This window comes from Misgurnus anguillicaudatus, chromosome 22 (assembly GCF_027580225.2).
Source record: "Misgurnus anguillicaudatus chromosome 22, ASM2758022v2, whole genome shotgun sequence".
NCBI classification, from domain to species: Eukaryota; Metazoa; Chordata; class Actinopteri; order Cypriniformes; family Cobitidae; genus Misgurnus; species Misgurnus anguillicaudatus.
Genome location: NC_073358.2, coordinates 51,030,792 through 51,048,269, shown reverse-complemented (window position 1 = coordinate 51,048,269; position 17,478 = coordinate 51,030,792). Strand labels below are relative to the sequence as shown.

Here is a 17,478-nt window from a genome sequence, read left to right as displayed (position 1 = left end):
TTATAATACCATTTATAACACCATTAGTAATATAAACAAATAAAAAATAGAAAAGCATTGAACTCAGTTAAGTTTATTAAGATGTCAAATAAATCTTTGGTGTCCCCAGAGTACATATGTGAAGTTTTAGCTCCAAATATCATATAGATAATTTATTATAACATGTTAAAATTGTCACTTAGGTGTGAGCAAAAATGTGCTGCTTTGGGTGTGTCATTTAACATGCAAATGAGTACTAAATGGCAGTGCCGTGGTTGGATAGGGCAGATTAAGGGGCGGTATTATCCTCTTCTGACATCACAAGGGGAGCCAAATTTCAATGAGCTATTTTTTCACATGCTTGTGGAGAATGGTTTACCAAAACTAAGTTACTCAGTTGATCTAATTCACATTTTCTAGGTTGATTAAAGCACTGGGGACCCATTTATAGCACTTAAACATGAAAAAAGTCACATTTTCATGGTATGTCCTCTTTAATAGTTATTTTATAAAACATAACCAAAAATTGTAATGTGAACTAATGCTTTTTAGTTAAAACTATAATGCCCACTTGATTTGTCTGCTACACCCACTAAAGGTTCCATGTTTATACAACTTAACCTGTTTAGTTTCAACCTGTGTAAAAACTAAAATAAATTTAGTTCAACAGGTTTTCACACAATTTGAAAATTATGTGCATTCTACATCCACACCTTTAATACATCATCTTACTGTACATTGTCCTTTAATTTGAAGAGACCTGCGAGCAGTCTTCGTGACTCAAAGTTTGGCAGGTGTTTAATGATTCACCCTATAGTACATCTTAAATAAAAGTTGATTCATGCACTGACTTGTGTATTGTGTTGTACCGGTATTTAGTCTGACAAAGTGTGTACAGTTTATGTAGTAGTCAGTTAAACTGATTGATTTGTAGTCTGGTCACTGCTTGCCTTAACTAAAAGTGTGCTGGAGTTACTAATGGGTTGTGTTTAGTTTAAGATTTTTTGTGCGTTTTAAAATTGCACTACACAACGGTTGTGAGTAAAATGCTATTTTTTAAAGGCAATAAAATGCCTAAAACTACAACAATAATGATCCAGATCTTTTTTTAAACAGAAATCTTGTGGTCTCTCAGTAAATTTAAACCATGCAAAAAGCCTTTGACTGATTTTAAAACTCATTTGTGCGGTTTCCCAGAGAGGGTTTAGATAAAACCAGGACTAGGCTTTAGTTATATTAGGACAAATAAGTAGTTTTTCAAACATACCTCACAAAAACTTTATTGATATGCATTTTGAGATTTTGAAGACAAAACAATGCCACTGATATATTTTAAGATGTTTGTGTTTTCAGTTAAGACTCAAACATGCATTTTAGTTTGGGACTTAAGCCCTGTCCGGGAAACCGTCCCATGGTGACACATTTTATCTTACTTTTTTCTTGCATAAATTAATAAACGTTTCGTTGTAGGCCAACATCGGACAGGACGAGGACTTTGAGGCTGCCCGCAAGAAAGCTGAGAAACTCGGTGCCAAGAAGGTAACAGTCAAAACCACATTAACATGATTTACAGATCATTTGCATTCAAATATTTAATACATTATGGAAAAAAACATTAAAGGATTGGCATTTACACATTTGTCATTCAGGTGTTTATCGAGGACCTGCGTTCTGAATTCGTTGAAGAGTTTATCTGGCCGTCAGTGCAGGCTAACGCCATATATGAGGACCGATACCTGTTGGGCACATCTATCGCCCGGCCGTGTATCGCCCGCCGGCAGGTCCAGATCGCCCAACAGGAAGATGCTCAGTATGTTTCCCACGGGGCCACTGGAAAGGTACAGACATTAAATTAAGTTCAGCTTTAAGAAATACTTAAAGCAAACTGTATTAAACAACTGCTGCTGTCGACGTGTGCAAATGAAATATTTATCATAAAAACAGCACTGATTTTAATTAATATTTCAGACCATAATAATGAAGACAAGCTGTGTTTGTGTTTGTTTAAATTTTACCACTAGATGGAGACATTTGCCTTGAGATTGAGTCTATTTAAAGCAACTTTTACTTTGTAAACTCACCAAACTATTTTCATATGTTCCTGTATAGCTCATTGGTATTGGTGCATTAGCATTTGCCAAAGGTTGTGGGTTTGAACCCAGCAAACACACACACTGATAAACTGTATGTCTTGTTATGCACCATAAGTTGTGTTGGATAAAAGCATCAAACAAATGCGTAAATGTATAAACACATGAGAAAATGTTTTAAATCATTTTTTTTGTCTTTCTTGGTTTCTAATAGGGAAATGACCAGATTCGATTTGAACTAACCTGTTATGCTTTGTACCCTGAAGTGAAGGTAAGTTGAGTTTGACAAAGTTGATCCATTATTAACAAGTAGTTTATGATCAGGCTCTTAATCTTTCAAACATCAGATCATCGCCCCATGGAGGATTCCAGAGTTTTACAACCGGTTTCGAGGAAGAAAAGATTTGATGGAGTATGCTGAGGTATTACTTCATAAAGTGTCATGATGACAAAATTATGTTTTTATTTTATTTAAATGCATTGCTATAAGAGACCCTTGAATCTAATAAAATGTAGATGGCTACTGTAAAAACTCATTGAGACCAGTAGAGGGCGCTCTTTACCACCACATCAGAGGCAGCCAATAAGGGTGGATGCTTTATTTTGTGTGGTTTAGATCATGTTCACTTTTTCTTTGGTATTTTAAATACATCTGTAAGCCTGTATACATAAAGACAACCAATGCATACTTAATAAATTACCACAGGTCTTCATATATGTTTGTTGTTTTATTCCTTCAGAAACATGGTATTCCTGTTCCAGTCACTCCGAAGGCTCCGTGGAGCATGGATGCAAATCTCATGCACATCAGCTACATGGATAAAACCATATTTACACTTCCAAACTCTTTATTAGGGTGTTAATTGTATATATAACTAAAATATCAAGGGTGTCTTGTCAACAGCTATGAGTCTGGAATTCTGGAGAATCCGAAGGTAAGAGACCACCTGGAAAATTATTTTTTAAAATTGCTGTTAGATGAATAAAATTAGCAAAATCTCTTTTATGTAAATATTTCAGAAATAGATTTTGACATTAAATTGTTTTGATACGGCTCAGAGCATTAAGTGTCCAAAATTTTACTCTTCGGATCTGTCCCAATATCCACATCTGTAATCTTATGTGTTTGACTACTTGCATGATTTTCTGGAATTTTGGACCTCATTATTTATTATAAAGGAGGCAGGGCAGATGAAGAGTTAGGGGATCTAGTGTGGATCTTGTTTGAGTATTTGCATTTTTCTGACAAGTCTTGTGCACTTTTTCTCCTGTTGCATTTATGCGTATTTAAGTGGCCAAGACCACAAGAAGGAATATTAAAAAAGGTCCCAGGTCCAGATCTTTACAGTGTATGTTTCTGTAATTTTCTGTGTAACATTACACTATTTCTACTTGATGCAAAATAATGTATACATTAAAAAAATCTTCATCGTGCAGGTGACCTTACTTATCCGGGTCACCACCCTCTGCCCTTATAACACAGCCCCTCGTATAAGTCCGCCCATCATTCTTTTATCTCTGCTTTCGTGGTGTCTTGTGAAAGAGCAGAGGACACACAAACAGTGAACTGTCATCAAAGTGGGTCGGGGTAATTTCCGATTTCATGGGAGCGAGATCGGGCGACTATGACCCAGCCGGGCCTCCAGGGTGCCCGGCTCTTTGGCGCACACCATTGTTGGCCTCGGGCTTCGACGTGGGAGGGGACTCAGTATACCGTGACGCTGTCATGTTACCGTTAACAGTGACATTACAAAAGACTCTGTCACTTACACTGAGAGGGATGAGCTTCATTTCATATGGTGATTATAATGCTCGGGTACTGGGTCACATTAACATTTATGCATTTGGCAGTATCTGATGCGACTTACAGTGCATTGCAAAGTATGAATTTGTTTATCAGTATGTGTGTCCTCTGGGCATCGAATACATGACCTTTGCACTGCCCACACACAGCAACTGAGCTAAAGCAATGCCATAAGTTTAAAATGTTGAATCCTTATCATTAGCCTAAACGCCGAGCTTTGGTTTGGCTTGCATTTTAGATTTCTTCCAGCTATTTGGGGTTAGGAAGGACCAATAAATATAATAACCCAATATTTTTCTCAAGAATTTTAGAGAGCCATGTAATAAAACAAATACATTGCGCAGCTGTTATGCTTTGTAGCTAATTCATTACGATGGCATAACATAATGTGATCAAACGTATACAGGTAATAAAACATTAAATAATTACCTCATCCATGAACATGATTAGCAAACTCCATACGTTTCTAAATGATGAAAACAACATCTAAGGCCTGTCCCAAATGGCACACTCTGGACTTGTGGACTTCTCAGAGTCACTTTGATGACATCATGTAGTGCAGAACTTAGGGACCCCTGATGCAAGTCTACGAGGGCGCACCAGAGTCACATTTTGGGGCAGACTCTAGTGTCACGCCGGAAATAGGAAGAGAAGTTGCCCATCAGTGTGAACTCATCCCGTCCGTCGTCTGATTGGTCTGATTGCTCTTTCACAAGGACTTCTGGGGTGGCAAAGTGTGTGAAGCCTGCAGCAGTGCATCAAGGGTGCAAAGGGGGCGCTGATGAGCACACTTCGTAACGTAAAAAAGACAGATGGGACACCCTACGGACTCGTAGACTAAGCGAGCAAGCGCAATTTAAGGCCACGAGACTGAAAATCCACATTTGGGACAGGACCTCACATCATTCCACTCTCCTTTATAACGTCACTAAAGGAGCATTTCACCCGTAGAAACATTAATCTTTATTGAAAGTGCGTCATATTTGTAGTCGAAATGTAACATACATTTCGAGTTTGGTGCCTATTTGACCGTGAAATGGGGTTTTTGTAGTATCACCCCCTCAACAAAGATATTGGACTTCCTTCTTTCAATGATGCAAAATGATGATTTTTACATCATTGAAAGAAGGAAGTGCAACACTGAAATCTGTATTTTTCCTGTCTCAGCGGAAACTGAGGAAATGATGCACGACTATTCAAAAACATGACTGGGGTTCTAACTATACAAAGCTTAATTCAAATGGGTGAAGTGTCCCTTTAAGCTTCGCCTTTGTTATTCTGTTATAGCGACCTCTAGTGGTGAAAATCCTACATATTGTGGCTTTAATAGTAAACTTGTCAAAATGATGGAATAACACAAGCCTCACTATTGGATTTATGCTTATATTAAGTCTACATTTACATGGAAACGATCTGAAGAGAAAACGCAACAGTGGCGTTTCATTATCACTTTTTATTCCCCGTTTATACGAGCGTTTTGGGGGGGAAATCTGTCTGCATATGGTGACGCAAAAGTGTGTGATATTCGATGTAGTATGCACTCCAGGCGGCTAGGTGGCAATGTGAATCACTGACACACAACAACACCAAGTCCACGCACCTGCGTACAACCTTCTTCTTTGTTCTCGTTTTTAAGCGTTTTTAAGTTTCACTTTTTTGCGTTTTTAAGCCTGTCGCCGTGTAAACAAAAGGCACATCCGATAAATTATATATTTTAGTTTTCACCCTCGAGCGTTATCGTGTAAACAGGGCCTAAATTGCATCTTTAATGCTTTGCCTAAAACCAATTTTCTGGACTCTTATTGGCTGCTTTTCTTTATTAATTGGCAGTGTTGGGGGTAACGCATTACAAGTAACGTGCATTACGTAATAAAAAACTTTTCTGAAGTAACGAGTAAAGTAATGCATTACTTTATAAATGTACACATAAATATTTAAGTTACTTTTTACATTTTTTTTTAAAAAAGTAACGTGAGTTACTTTTCAGTTTAATTTATTAGATTAAAAAAAAATTATGTACTGAAACGGAGATGGCAGGATAAAGCTTAAATTTTTGCGATCATAAAAAACACCTGCAAGGCCTAAAAGAGATCAAGCCTTAGCCAAGTAAGAAACGCTAAAGTAACGCAAAAGTAACGTAAGCATTACTTTCCATGAAAAGTAATGCAATTAGTTACTTTTTTGGGGTAGTAACTTAATATTGTAATGCATTACTTTTAAAAGTAACTTTCCCCAACACTGTTAATTAGTGCAAGTAAATTTTTTCAATCAAATGTTAGTTTTCTGTAAGAAACAATAAAACATGCTGGCACATTTATATATTTCTCTGCAAAATAAATTTTATTAAAGATCATTATAAAACCTTTTGACTGGTGGTTTGAATATTTATCCTTCATCTGTTTAAGCAGAACAGTTCCTCTTCTCCTTTCGTCTCGTCTCGTCTCATCTCTCCTCGTCTTGTCTTTTCTTATTTTTTATTTTTTTTAAACGTATGTATAGTCATTGAGATGTCCACTCTTACCTGTCTCTTGTTCTGTTTGTCCATTATTTTTATGATGAACAGAAGTGAAAATGTGGTCGTTACAAAGAAACCTTTGGTGTGACCGAGAATTTGAGAAGATTCCGTCTGGAGGGAGAATTTTTATTTAAGTGTCTGCGTATTTTAAACATATTACGGAGATCAATATTGGTTATATCCAACAGTTAGTGGCTGATTCATTTGAAAGACTTTTCCAGTTCATTGCAAACATTCATTGTGGATTTGAAAATCGAACGATCCTCTCGTGTTTACAGATTCTTATTTTCTCTTTCCAATTTACCAACAAGTTAGTGCTTCAGTTCCAGGAAACTGTGATTTAAGTGTCATTTCCAATCCAGTGGCCAGAAATCGCTCCTTTACTCCATCTCTTCGCTTCATTCTTTCCACAATCTGACATTTTTATTCTTCATCTCCCGTTTTTTTTCCGAGCTCCTCTCCTCCTCCTCCTCCTGGCTTTGATTGAAAGCAAATGAGGCAGCTAACATGTGGAAAAAGAGAAATTTACTTGCTCTAAGTTCATGCAGCGTGTGGGTTTCAGCATGGCTGCTCAGCTCCCTCGCAGGACAACAATATACAGAGAGGTGAATAAAGCGACATAGCGAGCCGCGTACCGGCGACATGATGGTGCTGTTCACGGACCATTTGCCACCAATGCTCTCTCTCTCTCTCTTTTCTCTCTCTCTGGATTATTTCTACCTTTGCTTTTCTTTCTGGGTTACGGGGTAAGATCAGATCCACCAGCGGGGGGTTAGAATTGAAATTCATTGATCCCATCACATTATATCAACACCGGTCCCTCTGTGAACCCTGTTGGAGTTTCTTTCGCATGCATTTCAGAAGTTGTTCAGTTTGTTTGAACGTTGTGTATTGATCAGGAATTTAACCCTTAAATATCAGGGGTCGGACTCGTTTCAAATGGATTAGTTTACATTTTGAGTCGATGCCTGACACATTCAGACTTACCAGAAACAAGGTTTAGTTGTCAGACTTGCGTGATAAAATTCCAGCCACAAATGTTCCCCTATCTAGACATTTGTTCAAATGGCTTTTAGTGCCATTTCTCCACATGTCGGCTAGTTTTAGCTCGGGACAGATATAAGTGAAGCAGAAAATAGGGAATGCGTTGTAGTGCGCTCAGAGACGGCGTTTAGTTAAAGAGCGACGCACATTTAGACTTGTGCCAGTAGAGATTAGTTATCATATGATGATGTTTGTCTGGTAAAGCTTTCCATTTAAATGCACCCAGTGGTTATTTTGCATAGTTCCCCTGCAATTTGTCTCAGCTCAGGACGCATGGACTGTCATCTCGCTGTAATCTCTGGTAATTGGACGGGGGTACGGACACCGGATTGACACTGTTTTAAAGCCCCCTACCACTCTTAAACACATACAACAAAACACACACACACAAGGCAGACCAAACAGCAAGGTTTTATCAAGCAGAAGTACATTTCTGTCTTACGTCAAGACTTTTTCAGAAGTAAATATATAAAGAGCTCAGATGCAAAAGCTGCTAAATGCCACCTCTGTCAAAAATGAGGTATTGATATTGACCGAATGCTCTTGGCACGTATTATACGTTCATTAAATACTTTCGCTTCAAAAATTACTTAATCCTCAAGCCATTCAGAAATACTGCTTTACGATTTTTCAGCAAAGTCGTCTTAGTGCACGAATGAAGAACTGGATGAATGATGGCACACGTATGTCACGGCAAGAGTTTTTTAGCTGCACAAATGAGGTTTACTAGTTATCAAGATATTATTGATCATTTATCTTTATTCAGAAAGGACAGTAAAGTGTAAAAGAAGAAGTGTAGATTTTTGTGTACTAGAGGTTTTTGCAGTGAAAGACAGTCAGATTTGTTAAATTCCAATTATGAAAGGTCTTTACTTACATAATAAGTAAATTTCAACTTTGTTCAAGATTTAAAATAGTTAGTTGACATGACTTGCACAGGCAATTAGATTATCCTTTTTTCAGGGTTCCCACGAGTCCTTGAGATCCTTGAACGTTTGTGAATTTGGGGGGAAAAAAATCAAGGCCCTGGGAAGATTTTGAAAATACACATACATAGATACAGGTCATTGAATGTGATTGAATCTATTTTATGCAAGAAGTTTTTTGTAAAAAAAAAAATCCATATTATTCCCTGTGTAGTGTAGGATAATATCATTAAATTCTAGACTTTTTAAGCACACGTGCTAAACTGTTCACTTTAAATGCTTATAACTTCTGTATGCAAATTTTGATTAATACCAAAATGCTTTTTTGCATAGTTGTGTTTGACATGAAAACGTCTCGGGTTACGTATGTAACTGTTGTTCCCTGAGAAGAGAACGAGATGCTGTGTCTCCCTTGCCATACTTCCTGCATCCCTGTGACGGCGTTTTTGGCAATATTTCAGAAAGCGATATACTTCCTGGCTCACGTGTCACCCTGTCTATGCTGTTAAGCCTCACCATTGGTTGAATTTGATATACACATTCAGACGCACTTACCCTGGAGGCGTCCCCAAAGTGTCACCGCAGTAACACAGCGTGAGTTCCCTTGAAAGGGAATTGTAACAATGTATCTTAAAAGATAACACGATGTAACCTTGCGCTCACTTGAAATGTGTCCCCACATTTAGTCGAACTTGAGGGTGTTGGACCTGGAAAGTCCTTGAATTCGGTCCTTGAATTTGAAGTTAACTAAGGTGTGGGAACCCTGTTTTTTATCAGTGCATTGTTTTTCTTTTGTCTCTGGTCTTTTTTGGTTTCTTTTCCTGTACATTGGTATTGCAGAAACAAATGAAGAGTTTGGTTCCAAAAATCTAGTGTTTTGATTGTTCATTCCAATTAATATCAGTTAAACGGCAGTTGGTTTGTTTTGATATTAGCCTCTAACTAAAAAATAAAGCTAAGTAGCAAAATAAAAAAACTGTTAGGGATTGGTGCAAGAAGCGAACCCAAGTGCAGACTTTTGATGTAACAAAAAGCTTTATTTATAATACAACAGAGAAAAACAAAACCCACGATGGGGCAAAACCACAAAACACTAAACTGAACAAAAAACTAAAATGACTAACAACAAGGACTAGACTATGACTTACTAAACATCAGATCAAGGTACTCACAGTGACAGGACAAAATGAACCAGTGAAGATCACCAAACACAAGGACTTTAAATAGAAGAACAAATGAGGTGAACAGGTGAAAATCATAACAAGTAAGGGATCGGGTAAAAAGTGACAAGACACGGGAAATACGTGGTTAGCATACACAATACAATTCATTCCCCACACAAGGCATTGTATTGTTAGAACCCTGCCGTACTGAACTAATATACAAAATGAGACAAGGTTCCGGCAGGATCCTGACAAAAACATGATAACATAATAATAAACGTTTTGACAAAAAATGTAAAAAAAGAAAATTTCATTTTACTCTTTCATTCCCTCTTCAAATAGTGCAATCTCTCTCTCTCTCTCTCTCTCTCTCTCTCTCTCTCTCTCTCTCTCTCTCTCTCATTCTCGCTCTCTCGCTCTTTTTCTCGCTCTCTATCAAGGACGACTGACTGAACATGAAACTAGTGCATTGATTGTTGCTATTTTGTTTAGAAGCTTGAGGGTATTTAAAGGTTTCTTGTCTACATACAGTATATATACAGTGTGGAGCAGCTGTGCTACTAAAGAGACATTCACAATGGTCGTGATGTCATATAATCTGTTCTGAATGTGCAAAACCACTGCATTGCTGAAAGAGCTGTGAAATGAGATGAAATTAACTATTTGTTTTTATTTTCTGGTGTTTGTCAGAATCATGCACCGTCAGATCTCTATCAAATGACCAAGAGCCCAGCAGATTCACCAAATGAGCCGGATATACTGGAGATTGAGTTCATGAAAGGTTGGTGGGTGTGTGTGATTGATTGAATGAATAATGAGGTGTGCAAGTGTGAATGAGTGAGTAGTTAGTGAGTGAGTCTGTGTGTGTTCGAGTTTGTGCGTCTGAGATTGTATGTGATTGAGTGAATAAGTGAGTGAGTAAGTAAATGAGTGAGTAGTAGTTGAGAGAGTCTGTGTGTGTGTCGGAGTTTGTGCATCTTGTTTCTGTGTGATTTGAATGATTATGCGCATGGAAGGGAGTGCGTCTGTCTGAGTTTGTGTGTAAGTGAATGAGGGGCGTGAGTATATGTTGTTAACAGGGACATGAATAGTGTATAATTCCAATAAATGCATAAAACAAACTAAATGATAATTTTTTCATAGATTAAAGACAGCCAACAGGTTTTTGTGATGGTTCGGGTTAGGGGAATAGAATAGACGGTGTGTACTAGCCTGGGTTTCTCCATGCTGCCTTGCGCGCAAATTTATTCATGCTGCAAGTCTAGCATGGAAACCATGGACCAATTTTGCCCCTGAAATAGGGAACCAATCACAGAACGGGGAGGGGGCAGAAAGACGATGACGACGTCAGTTTTGTTTATCCAACACAGCAGCAGACGCGAAGTTACTTTTTAATGCAGCCTTAGACGGTGTTCTAAGTAGTTTTGAACGCAAGTTAAACAATTTCATATCCAAGAAGGATGTTTAGATATGGCAAGACATGATAGCCACAGAGTTTTATAGGACCAACCTGCTAGGCATCGTCATTGACGAAATCCATTTAACTTATAAATGGTAAGTGGTATTTATTAATATCATATTGTCATTATGTCTGTAGCCTACCTACTGTGGTTGTCACAGTGCCACTAAGTTGTGTTGCTTTTCAATATCAATATTAGGGATGTAACGATTAATCGCGTGTCCCATTTAAAATGCCTGTCTGAAATCGATTCTGAATCGCAAGGTTGCGATTCTTTGTTTCATGCACAGCTTGTACGTGTACTATGGCATTTGGTCAGTAGGAACTCCTTATCGATCAAAAATCATGAGTCGGAGTCGTTTATAAAGTGCATTTAAAAAAGCAACACTTGTTAAACAAAATCATTCAAAATATTCTTTATAATCAGGAAAATTCCTGAAATAATTTGAAGAACAGCGATATATAAATATTCCTGTAGACATTTCCTGGAATAGCGTTCGTAATACTACTGCTTCTGTGGCACAAAGGAATTTTCTGCACGAGAGCGCCCCCTGGCTTTGGGATGTGCCGGGATTTCACCGTAATTCATTAAAATTCATTCATTGAGAAAACGCGCATTTGCACGGTTTATCGTTACATCCCTAATCAATATACAGCTACCGGTTTAGTTGCATAGTTTTCAGCTGTGTGCACACGTACCCGATAAAAGTTGTTGACGCTTGAATTGATGTCGCTACGTCATCTGGTATATTTGAAACGATTGACTATGAGCTACGTACAGACGCATTTGAGCACCCGATAAACGGCTCTAGAAATTCGTAAACCACGCCTCAAATATGAGAAAATGAGCATTTGGTTCCCAAACCACATCTCATTCTGGTCTGGACTGGTCTGGTGTTATCCAGGCTAAGTTTGTACAGTATATTCAGTACTGTGTGTGTGTGTGTGTGTGTGTGTGTGTGTGTGTGTGTGTGTGTGTGTGTGTGTGTGTGTTCCTGGTAATTATCATGTTGTGGGGACCAATTGTTCCCAAAAAGATAGGAATACCAGTATTTTTTTGACCATGTGGGGACATTTTGAGGTTCTCATGAGGAAACAAGCTTATGAATCAAACAGGATGATGTTTCTTAAAAATGGGAAGTAGGAGAAAGTTTTCCGTGATGGTTGGGGTTAGGAATAGAATATACAGTTTGTACCAGAGCCGGCGCCAGACCATAACTAACAGGGGGGCATTTGGCTTCCAACGGGGGGGGGGGGGGGCACGCAATAGCAAAATGCAAAAACAAGACATTAAAACAACAAATACAGTGCAAGCACACACTCATACAACTGGTACAGACTTTCAGCTCATTTCCCGTATAAAGTGCAAAAGACCACAAACTATGCGCAAAACTATTAAACTTCGACCGCGGCGTGAGCGCAAGCTGAGCTCCGCTGTGCTCGCGCTTTGCTCGCGCTTTGCTCGACGCAACAACAAACTGCCCTCGCGCGGCGCAAGCCAAATGAATGGGTTTCATAGCGCAGCGCACACCGCGTCAGCTTGAAAAAAGCGGCTTTACCATAATCACGTCGTAATGCTGTTAACGGTCTATAGCCACACTTCACATTTAAGCTTACGTAATTTAAAACAACGCTAACCTGTACGAACATTAAACTTCCTTAAAACAGTGTCCTGTATATTTATAAATTCCACCTCGACCTCTAATCTCTGAGTTTGAGCCAGTCTGTGTTTGCATGAAGATGAAGCAGGCGGTGCTGGTTCGTTCTAAATGTTCTAATGTCCATATTTTACACGATCCATAAAATGCCGCGAAAAAACACGTTGCTAGTATCAAGTCACAAATATGCTAAAGACGTAAGACGGGTGAGACGCGGCAATACATCCAATCAGAGAAACTGGTCTATTTTAATTAAAGAAAACATATATCAACTATATTTTCCTCATTTGATTACAAGTCATGAAACATTCAATGTTTAATTTATTTGAATTATTCTTGATATATATTAAATAAAAAAAACTTTGTAGGGGGGGCACAACAACCTGTTTGGGGGGGCACTGCCCGCGAATGCCCCCCCCTGACGCCGGCCCTGGTTTGTACAGTATAAAAACCATTGCGTCTATGGAATGTCCCCACAAAACATGGAAAGCAGAATGTGTGTGTGTGGCTATATTATTTTAGGAATTGTGCTACTTTTTTCCCTTTACAAAGTGTAACACTGCTTGTGTATGACTTGACTTGATTCAAACACTCCCTATTTTTATTACACAACTTGGGTAAACACCCAGTTTGAATTTTATAAATAGAATAAACCCATTCTTTGTGCGTCGCTTTCGGCACGTAAACCAGGAAATGTATAAAAAGTCTTTTGCTTGAGTCTTAGTGTTTTTACAAAGTATGTCACTCCAAACATCTTTCCCATATTTTTAGAATTAGAATTTCAATAGTTGTGTGGGCCCCAGTAAACTAGTAATGTGATTCTGTCAGACAGCGATGTTATTGTGCGCTATGATCCTGTTTGATGGGCCATCAGTATTCATAGATATTTGAGCACGTCTATGTAGTGTGCATGAGAAAAGCTGGTTTACCGATTCTCACAATAGAAACTCCCCCCGTCATCACCCCCTTCCTGTAAAGATCGGCTCTATCTTTTTATTCTTTTTCTATCCTTTCTTTCTTCACTTTCACAGAAGTTTCTCATTGATAGAAAAAGAATTTTAACTACCGAACCTTTTCCCTCTTGTCATTTTAACCAGCGTTTCTGTTTCACAGCCTCTCCTGAACCCTCAAAAGACGAACCGGGCAAAAGAGAGAGAGTGTGGAAAAATGTAAAGCAGTAATTTTTCCTACAACTGTGTCTTCTGTCCCATTGTTGCCTTTCTGAGGCGAAAAAGGACGAGAATAAACGCGCTGAATGCGCTCCACACGGATAGACGCAGAGAGGGAGGAAAAAGTGGCCGAGAGACTCTGCGTTCACGCAGTGTTTAATTTACTTGAACTTTTAATCTAATTATTAACTATTTGAAGGGCTTTGTTGGCTTGTAGGGCCTCTGCTCTTTTGGGTGCCCTTCGGCCCTGGGACTTTGGATATGGGAATGAAGGGTTTAACAAAACCCCTTGTCTGAAATTATTTGTCAAAGGACTAGTTCACCCATACATGAAGATTCTGTCATTATTTACTCTCCCTCACATCGTGTCATGTTTCTCTATAGAAAACAAGTTTAAAGTGATCGTGTCTGTCCAAAATAAATCACTATAAGAGGTTTCAGTCCTGCTTTAATCCTTATCAAACACACCTGAAGAGCAGGTCGGGGTTTGGATCATCCAATCTGATCTCACGAGAATTTGTACGTATTTTACGAGTTGGCTAATTTGTATGAAGTGAATCATACAAAAACATACGATTATCATAAAAAACACTAACGAAACCCCAGTCCTAACCCTGACACTAACCCCAACGTCAACGGGGCAAAAGCCAACGGTACAAAAATGTACAAATGTGAGTAATACGGATTACCATCATCTATTTGTTAGATCATCTGTTGGATCATCTGATATTTTCTGAATTGAAAAGTCCTGATAAGTATCAGCTGAAGAAGTGAAATAGGTACACGCGTCATGTCCGCTTGAAGGTCAATGATGTTTGGTCAGAACATGCGAGAACCGTGAGGTTAGATGTTTTTGACGTCCATCCTGCGCACCTGATTTTAAGGGAAAACATTTTCATAAAAGCCCATATAACTTACAGAAAATGAATCTCATATGAATATAGTGCAGGATTTGTACTGCTAAATGATGATGATGATTAAACATTTATGATGTGAAAAAGAGACCAGGAACCGGGTGTCCGTGTAATGATTGGCAACTGTGAGCATGCTAAATGCAAATGAGACCCGTGTGTGGATAGAGACGCCTATCCGAGTCTTTTCTTCCCCTTTAAAAGTCTCTTTCTTTAACCCCCCCACCTCACAATCCCCCGTCCCACCGCCCGATCCATTCACATCCTCCACCTCTGACCTCTGAGCTCCTCATTTCACGCTCGGAATAAGTCGACTATTGACACTGATTTATTTATGATACTTAAATGTATTTATGCGGATAGCAGAGGTTTTTGGTTTTATCCAATAGACTTTTATTTTAGATATACAGCTAAGAAAATTATCAAAAAATTACTGTACATAATAAAGATATGCTTTATTTATACTATAAAAATATACTATATGTGACCCCAAAACCAGTCATAAGTGGCATGGGTAGCAATTTTCAACAATACATTGTATGGGTTAAAATTATTTTTAAAAAAAATAATGCCAAAAATCATAAGGATATTAAGTAAAGATTATGTTCGAAGATATTTTATAAATTTCCTATCGTAAATATATAAAACATTTATTTATCATTAGTAATATGTGTTGCTAAGGATTCATTTGGACAACTTTAAAGGTGATTTTGATTTTTTGCACCCGCAGATTCCAGATTTTCAAATGGTTATATTTTGGCCAATTTAAAAAAAAATGACCCTTATGATAGATAAGTCAGGACAATCTTTTTTTTATACATATATGATCAAAATAATTTGAGCAATTGTCTTTTTTTGTGTTACAGCAACTCCTCCGTAGTCAAGATTAAAAACTTTTAAATGTACAGCAAATTGGATTAAATTAAAAAATTTAAGGAAGAAATATTTCTCTTTAGTCAAGTATACGTTTTGGAGATAAAATGTAGATTATGTTTTATATTTAACATACTATACTATTGTCTTTCAGATAGTAACTTAGTTTGCTTATCTGTGTAGTTACTTTCGAAATGTTTAAAAAAATTATTTACTTTAACGTATTGTTCTGTGCACTGTGCAAAGTAAATGTTGGATCAACTTGTACTTGGTAACCCCTAAAACCCTAATTTAAAAAAAATTCAACTTAAATTATCTCACTTTAATTGAACGATTTAAGCTGAATTTTTTTTAAATATTTTAGGTGTTACCAATTGAAGTAATTTTAAAAAGTTTTTTAACCTTAAATTTTTCATTTCAAGTGAGAAAATTAAAGTTTATATAACTTAATTTTAGTGTTTAGTGTTACCAATTAAAGTGTTTTTTTTTTCAGTAGAGCAGCTTTCACTTTTTACTGTGTAATGACCAAGACCTAAAATTTGTAACTCTGTGCAATTTAATTTCCATTAGCAAATATTTTATATTAATTCACAGGATTATTTTTACAGAAAATATTATTACAGTAATTTACTGTATATCTAAACTTACAGGTGTGCCAGTCAGAGTGACGCACGTTAAAGAAGGACAATCCAAACACACCTCGCTGGAGATCTTCACTTATCTCAATGAGATCGGGTGAGCAGAACCTGAAGACGTTTGAGCAGTTATGATGGATTAATATTGTGCTGATGTTGAGGGTTTTTTCACAATAAAAAAAGTTTGCAAACGGTAATGATGAGAATTTATGTGTTTTATTAATTTATTATTAATCATTTACCTGTTTGCTTGTCATAGTGCAAAACATGGTGTGGGAAGGATTGACATTGTGGAGAATCGTTTCATTGGAATGAAGTCAAGAGGTGAGAGATTATAATAAAAGTATTAGATTAAGATGCAAAACCCTCTAAGTGCATTTTTTTTTCAAACAGCGCACCTTCTTTCAAATGCTGCCCATGTCACAATTCCAAAAGAATAAGTCTTTGTATTTCAATCGTGCTTTCCTGGATGATTTATCTCTCAGTGGGTCTTTGCTCGGGTTCGGGACCCTGTTTTCTCGCTGTCACAGTTTGCCCCCCACAACGCTATGATTGACAAATAGACTTTTCTTACTGTCTCTGACTTCACAGCGGAGTGGCAGGTTGGAATTGGAAAATACAAAATGTGTTGTTTTTTTAACCCGAACGGTTCACAGCAGATCAGACGTATTCTTCTGATGAAAATTTGGAAGTCAATATTTAGGACATTCAATAAAGACACCGTGTTCTCGGCCCATGACAGCCTGTGTTTATATGACACGGTCTAACAGAATGAAGTCAACTGAGAGATTCTGTGTGTCATCTTTATTCTCATGCTTTCTGAAGGGACGCAGGGCTGTTGACAAGTGTTTACAGACAACCGTTATTCCTAACATGGACCTGCAGGAACGAATTTGTCTGGAATCTTTAAAGGTGCCGTAGAATGTAAAACTGTATTTATGTAGGCATAGATAAATAATAAGTTGTGTACATGGTAATGACATACTGTGAGCCTCAAACACGATTGTCTCCTCCTTCTTATGTAAACCCTGTGCATGCAAAAGACCGCAAAACAGGCCAATTTCAACATAATGCCAACTGTGACATCACAATCAAGATGTATGCCCCCAACATTAAATTACACAATAAATTAATTACAGCGTTGTTACAATGCTAAAAACAAAGTTGTAACTGCTGAGTTAGCACTATATGCTAGTTAATGCTATATGAACGCGTTTAGGCTGTAAAATAGTTACAGTTAAGCTTTTTTGCA

General features: G+C 37.7%; 1 protein-coding gene across 1 annotated transcript in view; it reads left to right on the top strand.

Moving 5' to 3' along the window:
• The window catches only part of ass1 (argininosuccinate synthase 1), a 32,869-nt gene that overhangs the window by 2,916 nt on the left and 12,475 nt on the right, over positions 1–17,478 (top strand). Inside the window, exons 3-11 of the mRNA XM_073860217.1 lie at positions 1,450–1,518; positions 1,629–1,817; positions 2,284–2,340; positions 2,417–2,491; positions 2,810–2,883; positions 2,977–3,004; positions 10,212–10,302; positions 16,242–16,326; positions 16,486–16,550. Of these exons, the coding sequence (XP_073716318.1) occupies positions 1,450–1,518; positions 1,629–1,817; positions 2,284–2,340; positions 2,417–2,491; positions 2,810–2,883; positions 2,977–3,004; positions 10,212–10,302; positions 16,242–16,326; positions 16,486–16,550 (733 nt within the window). The remainder of the gene's footprint in view (positions 1–1,449; positions 1,519–1,628; positions 1,818–2,283; positions 2,341–2,416; positions 2,492–2,809; positions 2,884–2,976; positions 3,005–10,211; positions 10,303–16,241; positions 16,327–16,485; positions 16,551–17,478) is intronic.